Genomic DNA, 20,533 nt, shown 5'->3' with positions numbered 1-20,533 from the left:
TGTCAAGATGAAAATTGGTAGCCTTGCCCTCCTCAACCTCCCTAGAAAGTCCTCCAGTGCCTTATCGAGGAATGACGAAGTGTGTGGGGGCAGAATAGAACATCCTTTTTATGCATACCAAGGAACTTAGTGCCCTTTGCTCTTTCCATGATGGAACCATTGCGAATAGATGTCAGGGAGCAGCAGCAATCTTGAAGGATCCATGCCACCCAGGACATGCTATGTTCTTGTTGCTGCCATCAAGAATGGGTATAGGTGCCACAAAATTTGTACCACTACGATCAAGAATAGTTATTACCCCCTCCACGATCAGATCCGTAAACAACAGATTCAGAGACTAATTTAAAATGATCTATTACTGATTTTTTTTCTAGATTTGCACAGTTTGACTACATTGCTTTCTTTGTTAACATTTCTCTCTTTTGCATACATTTCTTTTCCTTGAGTACAGTTTACACTACCATTAAGTAGAAATTCTACCTGGTCTACAGGAAAAATAATCTCAGGGTTGTACTCTGACAATAAATTTGAATTTGATCTTTGTCTTCCTGTAGTCCACAATCATCTTTGTCTTGTCCACAATCATCTTTGTCTTGTCCACAATCATCTTTGTCTTGTCCACTTGGAGATTCAGGTTGTTGTTCCTGTTTTTGCTGATGAGTATCATCTGCACATTTGATTATTCTGTTGGAACTGAATGTGGCCATGCAGTCATAAATTAGCACCTGAGATGTGCCAGGGATCAGCATGATGGGACTTGATGTTTTGCTGCCAACCTAGACTGACTGTGGAGTTTCAGTCAAGAAGTCCAGAATCCAGTTGCAGAGAGGGGTGCTGAGTCCCAGCAAGGATAGTCTATCCACCAGCCTCTGAGGCATGATTGTGTTGAAGTCAATGCATATGAAGCATCATTCTCTAGGTGGGTCAGCACAGAGGGGAAGGTCAGAGCTATACCATCATCTGAATAGTTGGCAAACTGGAACATGTCCACTGTTGCTGGAAGGTGTGATTTCATGCATTCTATTACCAGTCGCTCAAACCATTTCATGATCGTAGAGGTGAGTGCCACTGGGCGGTAGTCATTTAGTCTAGTTACCATTGCTTTTTTGGGCACTGGTAACTATCTTGAATCCTGTGGGAATAGTGGGCTGCTGCATTGAAATGTTTGGACCTCTGTCAGGTGGGCTGCACAATCCTTCAGCACCCATTCAGATATATTATGTGGACCTGCTGCTTTACATGGGTTCACCCCGGCTAGGATCCTCCTCATCTCAGCCATGGCTATGCAGGGTTCCTGTTCTTCAGGGGAAGGTGAGGCTTTCTTTGCTGTTGCAAGGTTTTTCTCATCAAAAAATGTGCATCGAAGGTGTTAAACCTATTAGGAAGGGAGACATCATTGTCAGTTATGGTTTGAATAATATACCCCACTCACTTTGTGTTCCTGTGTTTTGTCTTTCAATACCATGTTTAGCAACCTCATGTGTAGCATCTTGTCAAAAGCCTTCTGAAGGTCCTTTTGAAGATCCAGATGAGCAAGATTTAAGATTCAATTTATTGTCATGTAATAAAAACAGTGTCATATTACACAAAATTGCTTTTGCCTGCTGTAAAGACAGATTCACCAACAGCAGAAATTACTTAAAGTGCCTTTTACAGTTAGAGAAAGAGAAGCCAAAGAGAGATCCCTTCCCACCCCCGCAAGAGTCCGTGGATTCATCTCCAGCACTCCTGCAGCTCAGCCACACCATCCAGTCCAAACTATCAGCAACCTGAGCTCCAAATCCAAACCTCCAACACAATCAGGAATCCTGCAGCGCCCTTGGTACCCTCTCACATCCACTGTTTCTCCATTATCTGTCTTGCTTGTTACTTCCTCAGAGAAATCCAACAGCTTTGTCAGGCAAGAATTCCCCTGGAGGAAACCCATTTTCATCTTGTGCTTTCAAGTACTCCGAAACCTCATCTTTAATAGTGAACAATAGAATCTTGCCAACCGCTGAAGTTAGGATAAGCAACTTATAATTTCCTGTCTTTTGCCTCTCTCCCTTCTTAAGGAGTGGGGTGACATACTTAATTTTCCAGTCCTTCGAAAGTATTTCCGATTCCAGCAATTTTTGCAAGATCACTACTAATCAGTCCACAATTTCTTCAGCTTCTCTGCGGTCCAGATGACCAATCCATCTTCAGCCCCTTCAGTTTCCCAAGCATTGTTTCCATATTAATAGCGATTCCACTTATTTCTGCCCTCCCCCACATTGCTGATATCTTCCACAGAAAAGACTGACATGAAATATCTGTTCAGTTCATCTTCCATTTTTTGTTCCCTAATACCATTCTGATTTCCACCTCTTGCCTCTCTTTATTTCTTTATGTATCTGAAAAACTTTGGGTATCCTCTTTTATATTCCTGGCTATCTTACACTCATATTTTGTTCATCTTTTCTCCCCTTTTGCTTTTTTCAGTTGTCTTCATTTAGTTTTTAAAAAGATACCCGACCCTTTGGCTTCTCACTAATTTTTTGCAAGACTGTATGCCCTCTCTTTTGCTTTTATGCTGTCTTTGAATTCCCTTATCAGCCAAGGTTGCCTCACCCTGCCCTTTGAATGCTGCTTCTTCTTTGGGATGAAACGATTCTGTGTCTTCTGAATTATTCCCAGAAGCTCAGTTTCCCAATTCAATAAAAGGTGATTTGCAACAGTAGACACAGTCCTTTTGTGGTGTGGGAGCAGTCTATGATTCGTGCAGCAAGGGGAGGTTCAAAAGCCTGATAACTGTGGAAAGAAACTGTTCTTGAACCTAGAGGTTGGGGTGGAACATGGCTTTCCGGGCACATTCCCCACTGAGCCAGGCAGGCTGGCCTGCCTGCTGAACCAGTAGCCCCTCCCCTTAAGACTCCTAATAAAGGCCGAGAGCCCTAGTGTCCTCCCTCATACCTGCCCTTGGACTTGAGCCAGCAGTATGCTGAGGCATGCTTGGATCCCTAGATCAATAAAGCCTTTGGCCCTTACTTGTGTCTGTAAGTGGTCATTGATCGTGCTACAGAGATGCTCAGGCTGTTCCCTGTGCCTGAGGGTAGCAGTGAGGAGAGGTTGTGACCAGGGTGATGGGGGTCCTCTATCATTTTAGCTGCCTTCTTGAAGCACAACCTCACATATATACATGGAATGGACAGGAGGTCAGAGCACATGATAGATCTGGCTACGTTTGCTACCTTAGAGCCTTTTGCATTCCTGGACAATCAAATTGTATCTGCTGGTTTATGCTTCATTCATGTTTTTTTCTCACTATTCCCCAGGTGATGTTTCAGAAGAAGGCACATCAATGGCTGAAGACAACTCTAAACAAATGCCCTGAGCAGGTAAACATTATTACTAGGTAATTTTATATTGGAAAGTAATTTTTTCTCATTAAAGCAGGAAAAGATGAAAATACACATTTAATCTGACATATAAAAACACATGAGATGGGTGTGACAGTGTGCACCTTTCATAACTTCATCACATACAATATTTTCTTGGCTATAGTAAGCTGTAACTCATTGTACAGCTTGGTACTTTAGCTGTTCCTGCATGCAGATTAATGTTACACCAATGTGCAATGGGCTAGATCATGGAAGATCCAGTAATCATGCTAGCTCACCCTCATTTCAGCTCCATTTTGCCCTCCAAGGTCAAGACCCACCTGCTGCATCATCCTGCAATGGTGCAAGCCCTGAACAGCATCTGGCCCTCAGTAACTAAACCCCAAGGGCCATCCATTTCCCTCAAATGTTTTGTACATTTTAACACTCGGCTGTTCCATAGGCCTTTTGTGCTACCAATCAACCATATTAGACAAGGATCTGTGATTAATAGGCTTTAATCACCTTTAGATATTAGCACATCTTACATGTTGGTGGCCCGGTTCCAAGGCAGGTGCTGAAGGAGGAGTTTGGGTGTAACAACCTTTATGGGGATATATGGGAGGGAGGAGTCACAGGTTCAGGGGAGGGCCAGCCCATAAGCACAAACAGACAATATACATAGTGGTAGAGCACAGTGGCAGCACCACATTCACCCCTTCTTTTAAAACATAGTCCGGCAGGGTGATGTGGTATTATGTTCATTACAGATTTAGCCTGTCTGGTGGTCTAGTCTGTCAATGCAACCATCGCAGGATCTGCTGTGGCACACTGCTGGTTCCAGGCAGTGTCTTCTGTAACAGGCTGTGTCTCAGGTGGCTGAGGGGGGTTTAGTACAGTGGGATTGTTCAGATCAGTTTGTGTTCGGGGCGCAAGGTTGGGCACCATGATGGGGCCGGTTAATCAGGGTCAAGCACCAATAGCGGGACCGACTAGGATTACTGAGAGGTGGTGTGGGCTGGTTGATCGCAGGGTCCCCTGCATGCACCAGGTCCCAGAGAGAGACAGTGTCCTTTCACCCATCCTGGTACTCCACATAGCCATATTGGGGATTGGCATGGAGGAGGTGGACCTTCTTGAACAGGTGTCAGTCTCATGGTGCCTGACATGCCTCTGGAGCAGTATGGGCCCAAAGTTCGTCAGCCAGGATGGCAATGTTGTTCCTGATGCTGACTTCTTGGGGAAGGAAAAGAGCCTTTCATGTGGTGAGGCATTCGTAGCGGTGCAGAGGAGGGACTTGGTAATGTGGAGCTCCTCAGAGGGAGGCCCTTCAATTATAGGGCTAGGAGGACTTCCCTCCAGATGGTGGCGTTCTCCTTTTCTACCTGTCCGTTCCCCCGAGGGCCTGTGGTCTTGCTCATGGCTATGCCTTTGGCCAACAGGTTCTGGTGCAGTTCCTTGCTCATGAATGAAGATCTCCGGTTGCTATGAATGTAGCAAAGATGCCACGCAGTACCTTTATGATGGTGGCCGTGGTCATATCCGAGCAGGAGAAGGCAAAGGGGAAACGGGAGGACTTGACTATGATGTTGAGGGAATACACATTCCTGTTTGTGGACGGGAAGGGTTCCCTAAAGTCCATACTCAGCCACTTGAAAGGGTGGGTGGCTTTGATGAGGTGGGTTTTGTCCGGCCAGTAGAACTAGGGTTTACACTTGGCGCAGACCAGGCAGTTCCATGTCAACTCTCTGATGTCTTTGACAGAGTAGGAGAGGTTACGAGCTCTGACAAAGTGGTAAAGCCTGGTGATGCTGGGGTGGCAGCAGTTGATGTGAAGGGCTTGGAAGTGGTCCGACTGCACGTTGGCACATGTCCCCTGGGATGCTCATTGAGATTCCTGGGCTGGTACAAGATCTTGTAGTTGTAGGTAGATAGCTTAATTCTCCACCTCAGGATCTTGTCATTCTTGATTTATCCCCACTATTTGTTATTACACTGACATTGGTCAGTCAGCAGGGTAAATGATTTTCCGGCCAGGTAGTGTCTCCAGTGGCACACAGCTTCCATTATTGCTGAGTGTGGAAGTTCGGGGCCCAGGAGGTTTCAGGAGAAGATTGCCATGGGCCTGCTCGCCTGGTTGAATGTGGCAGCCAGGACAAATTTGGACATATCTCTATCCACCTGGAAGGGATGGATTCATCCTCAGCATGCATCGCCTGGTTGCTGATGTCGCCCTTGATACGTGTGAATGCCGTTTGGGCTTCTGCTGACAGGGGAAAAGTGGTCGATTTCACCAGGGGGCAGGCTTTGTCCATGTAATTGGGGGCCCATTGGGCATAATAAGAAAAGAAGCCCAAGCATCTTTTCAGGGCTTTGAGTGTCTGGGGCAATGAGAGTTCCAACAGGAGGTGCATGGCCCAATGATACCATTCTCCACCATGCAGTCCAGGATGGCCACCCGTGAAGTGCTAAAGATGCACTTCTTTTGGTAATAGGTCAGATTAAGGTTTTTGACCAACTGGAGGAACTTGTGGAGATTGGCATTATGGTCCTGATAGTCATGGCCACAGATGGTCACATTGTCCAGTCCATCTCCGATTGGAAGACGGACACCCGTAGAGGCAGCTGTCTGCCTCGAGGACAGTATATGGGCTGTCCTGCAGCTGGATGGGCAGTTGATGGTACACCGACTTGAGGTCAATAGTTGAGAAGACCCAGTACTGGGCGATCTTATTTACTATGTCAGGAATGCAGGGAAATGGATAGGCATCCAGCTGGGTGAAGCGGTTTCTGGTCTGACTATAATCAATAACCATGTGACGTTTCTCCCTGCCCTTTACAACCGGCACTTGGGGTCTCCATGGTCTGGTCCTGGGCTCTATGATCTCCTCTGCCAGAAGCGGTTTGACTTCTGCTTTGATTAAGGCTCTGTTCCTGGGGCTATTTTGCTTGCTCTTGGTAGTGACAGGCTTGCAGTTGGGGGTGGAATGGGACCCAGAGGGTAGAGAGGCCACAGATCATATTCGGAGGGGACAGGTAGCTTAAGAATTGGTGTTGCAGATTGTGAGGAACGGGTATGGCCCATCAAACTACATCTGGACATTCTGTAGCTTGCACTGGAAATCTAGTCCCAGTATGACTGGTGCACAGAGGTGGAGTATGATCAAGGGGTTAAGGTTCTTATACTCCGTGCCTTGCACAGTCAGTGTCACACTGTAGCAGCTGCAGATCTCGGCTGAGTGAGATTTGGAGGCCAAGTAGACCTTACATTGTGCCGGGGTTACCACAAGGGTGTAGCATTGTACAGTAGCCAGATGAATAAAGCTCTCAGTGTTTCCTGTGTCGAATAAGCAATCCGTGGTGTGGCTGTTTACCTTAATCGTCATCATGGCCTTGACCAGTTGATGTGGGCTATTTTCATCAAGGATGATGGAGGCCAGCGTCTGATCGCTGTCCAAGACACTGCTGTATTGGTTCGGAGCCTCCCGCCCAGATAGTGGCCCCCATATCATGCACGTGGTGCTGTCCTTCGCTGCTGGAAGAGATCCCGACCCACCTTGCTGTTCTTGGGGCCCCATCGAGCCATTTCCTGCAACCAGAAGTGATGCCAAAGGTGGAGCCAGAAGTGGTGTGGTTCAAGATGGTGGGGGCTGGTGGCTGCATGTGGTGCTGCTGGCGGAAGGTAGGGACCTACATATCTTCACGTGGTGTCCCTTCTTCCTGCAGGCAGAGTACATTGCATTTCAGGCCTGGCAGCTCTTCTGGGGATATCTCCCATGTCCACAGAAGTAGCACATCAGGTGCTTAATGCCAGCGGCGGTTACAGGAGACCCCATGCACCAAGATGGCGGCATCCGCGTTTCCCATGTGACGGCTGCATTGCCCAAGGAGAACCCTTCAGTATTCCGTTGTGCTGTCTCGAGTGATTTAGCCAATTTAGCCATGACCTCCTGCAGGCTCTGATCGCCTTTATGGAGATATCTGGGAGGGAGGAGTCACAGGTTCAGGGGCAGACTAGCCCTAAGCCATACATGCAATATATATAGTGGTAGCACACTGTGGTAGCACTACACCCTTCAATTAGTTCTTCAGTGAATCTCCATGAACCATAACTGAGTAACATCAATTAAAATATAAAGATAAAAAATTAAACCAAATAAACTACTAACTTCTTAGATAACCTTCTTAGATGAGATTGGAACACCATTGAAATAAATGGGAAAACAGTACTGAGACCATCTACTCCTTATATATTGTAAGTTTCAAGGGTGGTTTGCTTAGTGCAGGGGTGTCAAACTCAAATTCACAGAGGGCCAAAATTAAAAACTTGGACTAAGTCGTGGGCCAAACTAAATATTTATTGAAAATTTTCAACAACATCTGCATGTTTTCTCTTCTTTCAACATATGTAATGTTAAACTTTTTCTTATTAAAATAAATGTTTAATAATAGTTTTGGTTAAACTCTTTCCAGAAGAAGCATTAACAAATGAGAAATAAAATATTCAATAAATAATATTTCTCTATAGCCTTTAAGCTCCTTTTAAATGTATTTTTTTTCACAAGCCAACAAGTCAAAAAAATAACAACTTGCTTCAATGAAAACAACTTGCTTCAATGAAAATCCAATCTTTCAACTATGAACAGTCCAAAGTTAACCAAAGAAAATATTAATCCAAGCTTAGCTTGCTACACTGTGATTTACTCTGATGCACCTGGGTCTAAACCAGATACTTGGCATCTCTTCTTAGATGCAAGTTCATCAAACTCTGGGGTCAGAGTTTGCTTCCCACCTGTCTTGAAATGTCCTGTTTTCTGTCTTTCGTTTGGCCATTTTTCGTAAGGGGTTTATTACATGTGAGTTAGGTGACAGGTCACAGATGCTAATGAAAGTAAAGAGAGGAGGTGGGGGCGATTAGTGGGCTGACAGGCTGGCGCCAACTCATTTGCAAAGCATTCTGGGATTTGTAGTATTAGCTGTGCATGTGCTAAACTGGCGGGGCAGCCAGCGGGCCAGCTCTAATACATATTTGATATGATCTTGTGGGCCAAATATAATGATATCACGGGCCAAATATGGCCTGCGGGCCTGAGTTTGGCATGTGTGGCTTAGTGCATTCAATTCCTCTGTACTGTTCAGATGTGGTCCAGTCCTGTTATTTGGATGTGCTAGTACCTGACCTTAAGATCTTCCTCTGATTTTACACATTGCAATACTCAGGCAGGTGTCAGCCTGCAGAGAGAAATCACCAGGTACAAGTAAGCCGGATCTGGCCCAACATATCAAACCAGTATTATGTGTTTGCTGGCTGTGAACCATTCTTGTAAATGGAAGACACTCTTTTATTGTCTCTCCTGTTATAGTTGGATTTATAAAGCAGCTGCAAGTAATCAGAAATATAGGAGCAGGAATAGTCTGTTCAGCCCCTAGAGCCTGTTCCAACCTCGATCATTACTGATCATAAGCTGCACTTAACAAAACTCACACTTGCGGCATAGTTAATGCAACACTATTATAGCACCAAGTGACCCAGGATCAAATCTGCCTCTGTCTGTCAGGAGGTTGTACATTGTCCCTGTGTGTGCATGTGTTTTCTCTGGGCCCTTCAGTTTCATCCCACATTCCAAAGATCTATGGAGTTAGGAGGTTAATTGGTCACTTGGGTGTATTTGGGCAGCGTGGGTTCGTGGACTGTGCGTATTTCTGAATTAACATTAAAATTTGAAAACTTTGGAAGCTCCAAATTTCCAAGCCCACCAGCCTTTTAGGAGAGAGATCTGGATTTTCAACATGCTGCCTAGTTTCCCTACGTTGACCAATTATGACTCTGATCATGGTCCATCACTCTTCATTCCCTTGGTAGAAAGAATATACATTTTGTAATAACTGTATCCAATCATTTTAACCAAGTTAAAATCACCCCTCCAATTTAAATGTTCTTTTTTTTTAAACTTTATTTAGAACTTTATGACATGAATAAAATAAAAATTACATTTAAAGAAATAATAAAAAATAAGATAATAAAAATTAGAATACTACATCATTAAACTACACAAATTAACCACCCCAATAATTATAACACATTAATCATCTAATTTAAAATTAGTCCAACCCACCCCCCACAAAATAAAGAGTGAAGAATTAATTAACAATGTTGTAAATAAAATAGAAAAAACCCCACTTACAAAAAAAAGGATAAAACTTAACAACAAAAAAAATTACTAACAACAAAAAAATATCAATACTAAAATAATACCCTTAAACATATATTTAAATCAAACATAATACATGTATTTAACAAATGAAATCCACTTTAAAACTAAGTTCAAATTTATAATTCATCGAGAGAACAAAAACATCCCTTAGAAAAACAATCATAAACTTTTTATTCCCTTCCCCTCCCCTGATATAAAAAAAAGAAAAAAAAAGAAAAAAGTTCAAACTCTTATAAAATTCTCCATATTCTTCATTTATAACATCTTCAAAATTCTCTATCGAAATTAATTTAATTTTATTAAACTCTTCTCCCTCAATGTATTTGTACTTCTTTTTCTTCTTATCACCTTTCCCCTCATCTTCCTCTTCATCTAATTCAACATCCTCAATTTTTGACTTATTATCTTCTGTGACATCATCCTCTTAAAAAAGAAAGAAAAAAGAGAAAAAAAATCCCAAAAAAAAGAGAAAAAAAAGGAGAGAAAAAAATAACCTCCTAATTCCCTCTCAATTACAATCAGAAAACAAAGAGTTAGAAAAATTATTTATTTTTTAAAAATAATAAAAAAAAGACCTTCACTTCTTAACCCAAAAATTAAAAAGAAAAAAAAAACAGGTCGGAGGTCACAACTACCTCCTCCTGTTTAAACCGCCCAAAGCGGTAACTCCCCCAAAATATTGGGTGTGAGATAACTCACAGGTAGCTGATGACTTCTGGAAACTAGTGCCCACCCAGTTCCCTCTCCCAACTCCCATTTCATTAAACTATCATCATTATTTAAACTATTTAAATTCTTCTCAAAAAAAAGATAAAAGATTTATTTTTTTAAATCAACTTTACCACTTCGGTCACCATTGCTTCCATTTCTTTTAAAAAACTGGATCCCACCTTACATCTCTACTCTCTTTGGAGACCTTGAAGGACTACATCGTTCCTGAAACTGCATGATTGGTAGAGACTGAGCAAAGTCCATAACCTCTTTAGGATTGTCAAAGAATTTTGGCTAATTTCCATCCTAAAAAATCTTCAGTACCGCAGAATACCTGAATGTTGCCTTATGTCTTTTTTTCCACAACCGTTCTTTCACAGAATTAAATTCGCGTCGTTGAAACATAATTTCTTGACTCAAATCTTGATAGAAGAAAACAGGATTATTCTGAACCATCAAAGGAGATCTATTTTGCTGGGCATTTCTAATAGCCGTATGTAAAATTGTTTCTCTGTCACAATAGTTTAAACAACGGATCAAAACAGATCTTGGATTCTGTCCTGAAAAAGATTTTCTTCTTAAAACTCTATAAGCACGTTCTAGTATTAAACCTTCAGGGAATTTATCCTGTCCTAACACTCTTGAAATCCATTCAGTAAAAATTTTTCTTGGATCTGATCCTTCTATGCCTTCTGGCAAACCAACAATTTTCACGTTGTTCCATCTAAATTGATTCTCTAAATAATCAACCATTTTTGCTAAATTTTTATTTTGGATCTGCAATGTTTCAATTATTCTATTTTCATCTTGGAGTTGATCCTGTGCATCGACTAAACCTTGATCACACATTTCAAATCTTTCAATGGTTTCAAGCTTAAAAGCTCCATTAATGACTTCCGCCATCGCATTAATTTTGGAAATAAACAGGTTCACAAAATTAGCTAAGTGACTCGATACAGAATATATCTTATCTTCAAGATCCTTAACAGACATTTCAACAGAAGTAGATTCAGGCATAATGGGGTCTTGCTGTTCCTTAGAGACCATGGGATCTTCTGTCCCTTCCCTTAATTTAGTATCTTTTTTAACAGTTTGACTTCGTATAAAAATCCCTCTCAAAGTCCCCCCAGCAATGCCAGGAGACTGAAGATCAGGGTTATCTTTAAGCCAAATCTCTTTAATCATCTTCACTGAATCGATGTCTGGAAAAACCGTTGTAATTGAAGATGCATTTTGCAGCGCCTCCACTGTAGCAGTCGAATGACAGCTCTTTAACTCTCCAGCTGGTGGCGCCCCAGCTGATTCAACTGTCAAAGCCTCAGCAACAGCACCCACAGTGGCCGCCGTGCGAAACACTGGCACCCGTCCAGCCCCTTGTTCTGAAAGCTGTCGAGTGCGACCTTCAGAGAGCCTCACCGGCTTAAAACGGAGCTTCAATGCCGAACTCTGCACGTCCTCCTCTGGATCCATTCTACGTTGAGTCCTGGCTTCTTGTAAACAAGTAGGCTCAGACAATTTCGGAAAATGTAGTTTTTTAACAGTCTGTTGATGTTTTCTTTTACCGTTTTTTTTGGATATAAACCATTAGGCACTAATCCAACACCTCTTATTATTTATAAACTTTTAAAAGAACTTTAACGGGCACTTAAAGACAAAACAATAAATCAGAGTCAGGAGAGGTCTGGAAGGCACGTCTGTTCCCTACGCTAGCTTGCCACGCCCCCACCCCAATTTAAATGTTCATGAGAGTACAAACCATTCACCAAAATTACTATATTGCTTGGATGGAGTATTTCAGACTGGACCTGACGATTTCACTCTCTGTTAATCAAAATAAACTTAGCACAAGGTGAAATGTGTTCATGACCATTTCTGATTCCATTCACTTCACACCAGATATTTGATTGGTATTTGTCTTTATGTGCATTTCTCATAAGAAATAGAAGGAGGAGTCAGCTATTTGGACCATCGAGCCAGTTCCACCATTCAATAAGATCATAGCTGATCTGGCCCTGGACTTGCCTCCCTTTACCTGCCAGTTCCCCGTAACCTTTAATTCCCCTACTATTAAAACAAACATTTATTATCTTAAGTACATTCAATTAGGCAGTCTCCACTGCTTCCACGGGCAGAGAATTCCACAAATACACTACTCTTTGGGAGAAGCAGTTCCTCCTCATCTCCATCCTAAATCTACTGCCCTGTATCTTGAGGCTATGTCCCCTATTTTGAGTCTCACATACCAGTGCAAATAACCTCCCTGCCTCTATCTTATCAATTCTGATAATTTTATGTTTCTGAAGACTCTCTCTCTCATTCTTTCTCTCTCTCTCTCTCTCTCGCCCCTTTCAGTTGGCCAGAATACTTGAATGTAAAGCCGCCTAAAATACCCAAATGCGGCTGTCGGGAGGCCACCTGAAAGTGGAAAACCCATCCCCGTAGAGCACTTACTCAACCCACCTAGGGGAGGTATATTCTCCACTTCTGAGCACTCCCCCTAGGCACCTGAAAGCAGCAAGGCAAGGCTAGCAGCTTTCAGATGCCTAGCAGGGGGGCAGGCTGATGACAGTCAGCCAGTGATCCAACTCCCCACTGCTGACAGTACCCCTCCTTGCTGCCTGACAGCTCCCCGGCGTGGGACATCAGGGCTGGAGTGGCTGGCGCGGGACTACAGGGCTGGGGAAATCAGTGTGGTACTTCGGGCCCTGTAATGCCATGCCAGGGGGCTGTCAGGCAGTGGGGAGGGGGCTGTCAGGCGGCTGCCCCTGTCCTGACTCAGGAGCCAGCATTTGCTCCGCAGCACCTCTCCCCGCTGCGGACCTTTCAGATGGCAGAACACCGCCTTCAGCGCTGCCACCTGAATGTCCCTCGCAGACACCCACAGCTGGCTCCGGAGCCGCATTCTCCCAGCGATTCCATCTGAAATCAGCTTTTCTTTCTCTCTCTCTCTCTCTCTCTCTCTCTCTCTCTCTCTCTCTCTCTCTCTCTCTCTCTCTCTCCACCCCCTCCCACCGACTCAATCTTGGCTTCAGCTGCAGGTGTTGCTTTGGTGCCCAGCCATTACCGAAGTTTACAACAGCAGGCTATTATTCAACTGATCAATCTTGCACCCTAATTAGGATGTTCTTTGTCGTCATTTGGCCACAAGATTAATCCTCCTTAAAATATTCAATCATTGGTCAAATACAACTTTCTTTCATAGATTCATGCTCACTGTCCTTAATTAACCATTGCTTTCAAAATGGTGATTCATAAGGTCCCCAGTATACTTTCCAACTATTGCCCACCACCAATGGTACCCCTTCCTCCATTTTAAATATGATAGAAAGCTAGCAGGCTTCCAATCCTATAGAACCCTTTTAACAATTAAAGATGATATGTGGAACCTCTGCTATGTTCTCCTTACCTGAATTTTGGTTTGAAAATTTATCTTTACTCAAAGTTGCGGAAACTAATATTTTCTTTTTTTTTCTATGCTTGTGTCACTGCCACACTTTCATTCTACCACCTGCATAGAGAGCTTACCTTTCAGTCTCTGATAGAACCTACTCTTTCCATATTTTTCTTCTCAAGTGCAAGCTCAAGTTTACTTATGATCCAATTGCACAAGTGCACCTCGACGAAACAGCAATCTCCAGTCCTCGGTGCAAAACATGCAGACACATAACTAGACATAAAGCACATACAGACAAGCAATACATATGCTAGACAAATGTACATATATAAAAATAAATATATATTGTTTAATAAATAGTAGCATCTCGGATGGTTAGTGAGAGCAGTTCTATGGATAAAACATCTTTGGATTTTGGTTGATTTGCTTTCCAATATTTTGTGCCTTATACCTTTTAATTTCTTGTTACTTCTTGTGAACTTAATATATTCTTACTTTATGTATATTTTGAACATCTGAATTTTCTGCCATTTTCATATCATCCACTGCCTTTCTTTGCTATCTTTTCCTCATTGACATTGAATGGTTAGAAATTCACTTGCAAAATGTAATATTTTAGGAGCTGCCAATGTATAACTGCGACTTATGAGATATCTTAGTGCAGTTCTATGCACTTGCACACAATGAAGTCCCTGAAATACAACTGTAATGTGCATTGGTATGCACTTCATGGTTGAGGTCCTGTAGCAATAGTGCAATGTGTAAATACGCTCATGAAATGAAAGGGCTTCAAATGCAGGATTAACCCATCAGAGAGTGAAGGTTTCTTTCAGTGTAAATAAAAGCTATCCTGATATTATCTGCTATTGGAATTGATCATGAATATGCTCATTTGATATATCAAATGGTCCTAATGTCTTCCATCTGACATACATATTTCCTGTCATTGGATCCTCGTCCAAAAAAGCCCTGTGTTCAATCAACCATCGGAGCCATATTGTGCCCATGCTCCATTTAAGAATTTGAAATAACAATTCCAGAGAGGAATTGCAACTTTCAGAGCTCCCACTGTGGCAGGAGATTCCACTGCTGCATACCTTTCACTTGACTTTTGAAGCAATACAGCTTCTAAATGTAATCGTGTTGTTGCATTACACATAGAATGTGAGGAATGTTTGCCCTTCTGTAATGCTGGTAGCATTTCTATACTGCAATTTCAGTGTGCTTTTAAAGCATTAAATTTTATTATCCAATAATAAAATTTAAACATTGACGCAAGTATATTGCTAATCTCATAACATGCCTTGGGGATTAGGTGAATTTCACACAATTATACAAGTAATATTCTTATCTATAATGGGTTGTTATTAGCCTATTCTCGAAGTTGCATTGTTTTTTATTTGTTAGTGGTTAGTGACATTACCCTCCTATATTTAACACAATGATGAATGAGAGCCATAAATATCATTTATTGATTAGATACCCTACTTTAAATTATATTTACCAAGGATTTGCATTGTAAGTGACCTAATTAATTCTGTCAAATGAACCTCTTGTCTGTCAGAATTTTTCCTCCCTTGGTTCCTGATTAGTATTCCTCATACCTTGAAGAAAGGCTCAGGCCCAAAATGTTGGTTATATATCTTTACCTCCTATGGATGCTGCAAAATCTGCTAAGTTTTTAATTTAAAAAAAATAAGACATATTAGAATAATAACAGGCCATTTTGGCCCATGAGTCCGTGCTGCCCAATTTACACCCCATTAATCTACACCCCCGTTACACTTTGAACAGTGGGAAGACACTGAGCCTCCAGAGAAAACACACACAGACACGGGGAGAACATACAAACTTCTTTCAGACAGCGTGGATTTCGAACCCTGGTCCAGTCACAATTGCTGGCGCTGTAAAGGCGTTGCGCTAACTGCTATGCCAACCATGCCGCCCCCCCATGCTCTTCCATCATTTATATGTTTTTACTCATGATTAGTACTTCCTTGTGTGGAATTACTCTTGAAGTAAAAATTGTGAAGTGAAAGATCTAATCCTCAGTAGTGAAATACTTTTAGACATGTGGTGTTCCCTCTCCATTACTTCTCAGCTTCTTTCTCTTCTCTCTTTCCATCTGTATCCACCTGTTAGCCTGTATTCTTCCTCCTGCTCCTCCGCCTGCCCCCCCCCCCCCCCCCCGCCAACCCCCAACCTTTTTATTCAAAAGTCTGGCTGATTTTTTGGCAAGACTGAAGATGGGCTCAGGCCTGAAACATCGATTGCCTTTGACTTTCTGTGGCTACTGCACATCCCTGCTGAGTTTCTCCAGTACTTTTGTGTACTGGGCAACAATTATAATAGATTCAAGCTGTGGAACTTGATAATGTGCGTTCTTTAGTGCAGTAACTTCTGTTGACTGAAGGACAAATTGGTTAAACACTGATCTCTATGTACTCTCCTGCACAAATTATCTACACCCCTGAAATAAGTATTTCTCTTTGTGTTTGGGGGTCATGCATGTACTCAAAAGTATGTTAGAAAGCAATGATGGACAATTTTTTTGTGTAGAGAGTCATATTTACACTTTAACATTTCCAAGGGACAAGCTTGAAGAGCTGCTTCTAATCAGAAACCAATTCTGTTCAGTCATTATTTCCACACTGCTCCACTAGCACTTATATAATGTTTTTACATTTTTTCATTTACTTTCACTCTGAATCATTAAAATCCATTGGTCCAAAAAAGCAATGGACCCTCTGTGTTACTCCTAGTAACTTTGCAGACACAATTACAGGCACCAGGTTGCACAAGGATGGATGTATCTCATTGCTGCATTTGTGTAATTTGAACCAGGGAAGTACTTACTCTGTGAACGACAATATCCCGAAGAGTGTTATGGAGCACAGGGACCTATATGAGAAGGTACATAGCACTTTAATAATGGCAGCACAGGTAGACAAGAGTCTACCTTGCTTTCATCAGTCGGATCACTGAATACAAGTGTTTAATGGACATCATGTTGAAGTTATATAAGACATTGATGAGGCCCCACTTGGAAATATTGTGTCTAGTTTTGGTCCATTGCTTACAGTAAGGATATTGTAAAATTGTAAAGGAGCTTAACAGGGTTATTGCCAGGGTTAGGGAAGTAGACTAAAAATGTGAGGCTGAAAAACTAAACTTGCTTTCCTTAGAAAGTAGAAGGTTGAGAGGGAATCTTACTGAGGTCTATAACATTGTAGAGGCATAGACAAGGTGAACAGTGAAGACCTGTTTCCTAAGCTTGAGAATCTGAGATAAGAAGGCATAACAGTAAGGTGAATGAATGGGATTTAGAAAGGATGTGAGGGGACATTTCTTCACTCAGAGGGTAGTGGGTATGTGGGACAACTGGCAGACAAGTGGTAGAGAGATGCATGTTATCTTATTGGATAATTACATGGGTGGGAGGTGCTTGAAGGGGTGTGAGACTATTGGAGGCAAGTGGAGACAGAGTATGTGGACCTGTTTCCGTGCTTTATGACTTAGATTCACGGTAGCACAAAAGCTTTTATGTCTTAGCTGGGAATGTATTTAGTGATTCAGTAGTCATATATTTCTGGGATAGAGAATGAAAGGTTCCCAATAATCTGAAAGGTAGAGTCATTCCTCTTCTCAGTCATATTTGGATAAGCCTTTATTGTAAAAATTTAAATTCTCTCATATGGGAAAACATCGGCTCAACATCTATTTTGTTAAGCTCCTCAGAATCTCAAATTTTGGTCAAATCTCTTGTTATGCTAAACTTCAGAGGGTAACAGCTTAACACTCTCTTCTCATAATTTAACTCTCTCATCTGAGGAGTCTACTGATTGAAACTGCTCTGAACTTCCTGAAACAAGTAAACCACTGTGCACTGTAGCTTTGGTTTTGCTCGTGCCTCGTATAATTGCTGCAAGTATTCCATTCCTCCTGTAATGAAGGGCATTATCCTGATTATGATTTTAATCACTTGCTCCATCCATCTTTCTTGAACTAGGACAGTCAAATCTCTGAATATTCATTGTCCTCATATCAATTGAATAATCATTCTGATTTTTTTGGACAATTTTCTACCCAATGTCTGCACTTATTCTGGGACATCACAATGCCCACAGAACTCTCATTTACGAGCATGGATAGCACCCAAGATGGCAACAACATATTTGGATCTGCTGTTAGCTACAGTTACTCTGATGCTGGTCTGAAGCATTCCGCAAAGAACAAATTGAATTTCAAAAAGACAGGGGGGGGGGGGGGGGGTGGACGATTGTCCTCTTGTATCAGGTTAATCACAGCAGTCACCATTCAAATGGAATACAGCACAGCACTGATCAATGTGAGCTCATCCACTTTGGAAGGAAAGATAGTACATTATTATTTAAATAGTGTAGCTGACCACTACAAAGAAACACACACACACACACACACACACACACACACACACACACACACACACACACACACACACACACACACACACACACACACAGTGTGGCAGGTTAAGCGCACTCCTTTTTTAGGTCTGGAAAGGTTGCTTTTATACTGTTCAAGTTCCCACCGTTTTTTTTTTGGTAATTAACTGAGTCAGCCATATGAATAACAATAATGGGTGGGAACATCCATGCAGCCTGTTTTTGTTAAGCTAGCTGGGCAGCTTGACCAATGCCATTTTAGGGCTGTTGATCTGATACTTCCCCAGCTTCTACCCCCGCCGATTAGTTTCCTGGGAGTCGCGTTAGTGATCTCTGTCCGCGTCTGCTGCCACGCGATGTGTCAGCCTGATCTCCACAATTGCAGGCCACCAGAATTTGGTAAAATTAGAATAGGTTACATACATACACACATTTTAAAACAGATCTTTATTTGAAATACTAAAGAATTCATATTCAGTGGACTTTACAAGAAACTCTATAATATGCACATTTCACAAGTAGGTGCTAATTGAAATGACATCATAAAATGAATAAACCATTGTCTTGGACTGGAACTTTGGGTGTTGAAAGTGTTTGCAAGGATCTACAAAGTGCTCTCAGAAAGGTCACCCCTGGGTTTTGTTTACCTAAAGCAACAGATGGGAGCAGAAAGACTAACTCATATTGTTTGCTGGAGAAGTTGGGGGGGGGTGGTGTGGTTGTAAGTGAGAGAGTCACATGGGCTTTCTAGCAGTTGGAAGTTGAAGAGAGGGAGAAACTGAACAGTCACAGCTGAAGCAAGCAGGAAAAGCTTGTTGGAACTGAAACAGAAAGCTCCAGAGCGGCGGATGGCTGGAAGTGCCATCTGTCTGATGTTTTTCTTGGAACAAGTGGAACAGAAAGGAACTCTGTAGTAGCCTAAAAGAAGGAGGTTATCATCTGGAGAACCCTGATGGGGCAAGTTTCATCAGCAGGACATGGAGGTGACTAATGGTGGTACCTCAGTTGTGGAAATCCTGGAACAACAAATCTCTCTCTGCAAACCTCCAAAAAACCTTCCTGAGTGTTAAACATTGACCTTTTGAGCACCAAAGCTTGGTGAACTTTATACATGTTAAATTCTGTGCACAGTATAAGAATTGCTTGCAACTAGTGAACTTGGAAGAATGAAAAGTGAGATTGAACTGTGAACTAAAGAACTTTTCTTAAATTTAAGCACACATTACATACACGTGTGCTAAGAATTAGAAAAGGGTTAAGGTTAGTTAAGTTAATAGAGATAAGTTAAAGTTTGACTCTGTTTTCATGTTTAAAGATAATTAAAAACAACTTTTGTTTAAGTAATTTGGTGAATGTCTTTTGCTGCTGGGTTTTGGGGTCCTTTGGGCTCGTAACAGCCCCCAAAGTCTTTTGTGGTCTGCCTCAGCATCGAGGTGTTGGTGTCTCCATGGGTTTTGCTGGATTTGTGTGGGCAGGCTTCAGTCTATCTGAAGACCTTTGGTTTACCACCGTTGTCCAGCTCGAAGGTGGTTCCATTGATCCGGATGACTTGAAAGGGACCTTCGTATGGCTTCTGCAGTAGTGAACGGTGAGGTCCTCTGCATACAAACACGTACACACAGTCCTTGAGTTCTTTGGGGATGTTGGACTTGGCTTGTCTGTGTCTGGAGGGTGGGATCAGAGCCAGGTTACCAATCTTTTTGCGCAGCCTGTCCAGGAAGGTGGTTGTCTCCTCCTGCTGTCCTCTGGCATGTGGAACAAAATCCCTGGGAACCGTGAGTGGGGTTCTGTAGATGAGTTCAGTCGAGGATCCGTGGAGGTCTTCTTTCGGTGGTGTTTAGATGCCAGTAGTGCCTATGGTAGCTCATCCACCCAGTTGGGGCCCTTGAGTCTGGTCATGAGGGTAGTCTTGAGGTGCCTGTGGAAATGCTCCACCATGCTGTTGGTTTGCGGGTGGTATGCCGTCGTATGGTGTAGCTGAGTGCCCCACAGGTTGGCAATGTCAGTTCACAAACTGGAGGTGAACTGTGCACCTCGGTCGGAAGTGATGTGCTGTGGCAGTCTGAATCTTGCAATCCAGGACAAGAGGAGTGCTTTGGCACAGGACCTGGTGGATGTGTCAGCCAGGGGGATTGCTTCTGGTCACTGGGTGAAGGAGTCGACCACTGTGAACAGATAGCGTAAACCCTGAGAGACTGGCAAAGGTCCCACTATGTCCACATGAATGTGGTTAAACCTGCTATCCGTTGGCTCGAAAGGCTGTGTGGGGATCTTGGTGTGTAACTGCACTTTGGCTGTTTGGCACTGCGTACATGCCTTGGCCCAAACACGAACATGTTTCTGCAATTCATGCCACATGTACTTGCTGGCCACAAGCGAGACCTTAGTCCTGATGGATGGGTGTGCCAGCCCATGGATGGAGTCAAGAACTCATTGCCTCCATGCTGT

General features: G+C 42.6%; 1 protein-coding gene across 9 annotated transcripts in view; it reads left to right on the top strand.

Moving 5' to 3' along the window:
- LOC138761596 (uncharacterized) overlaps positions 1–20,533 on the top strand; it is a 756,070-nt gene that overhangs the window by 535,405 nt on the left and 200,132 nt on the right. For all 9 annotated transcript variants that reach the window (XM_069933972.1, XM_069933971.1, XM_069933973.1 and 6 more), the window contains one exon: positions 3,297–3,359. In XM_069933972.1, the coding sequence (XP_069790073.1) occupies positions 3,297–3,359 (63 nt within the window). The remainder of the gene's footprint in view (positions 1–3,296; positions 3,360–20,533) is intronic.

The sequence above is a fragment of the Narcine bancroftii genome, chromosome 4 (genome assembly GCF_036971445.1).
Source record: "Narcine bancroftii isolate sNarBan1 chromosome 4, sNarBan1.hap1, whole genome shotgun sequence".
Taxonomy (NCBI): Eukaryota; Metazoa; Chordata; class Chondrichthyes; order Torpediniformes; family Narcinidae; genus Narcine; species Narcine bancroftii.
The sequence above is the reverse complement of the archived record's forward strand: the minus strand, read 5'-3'. Positions and strand labels throughout refer to the sequence as shown.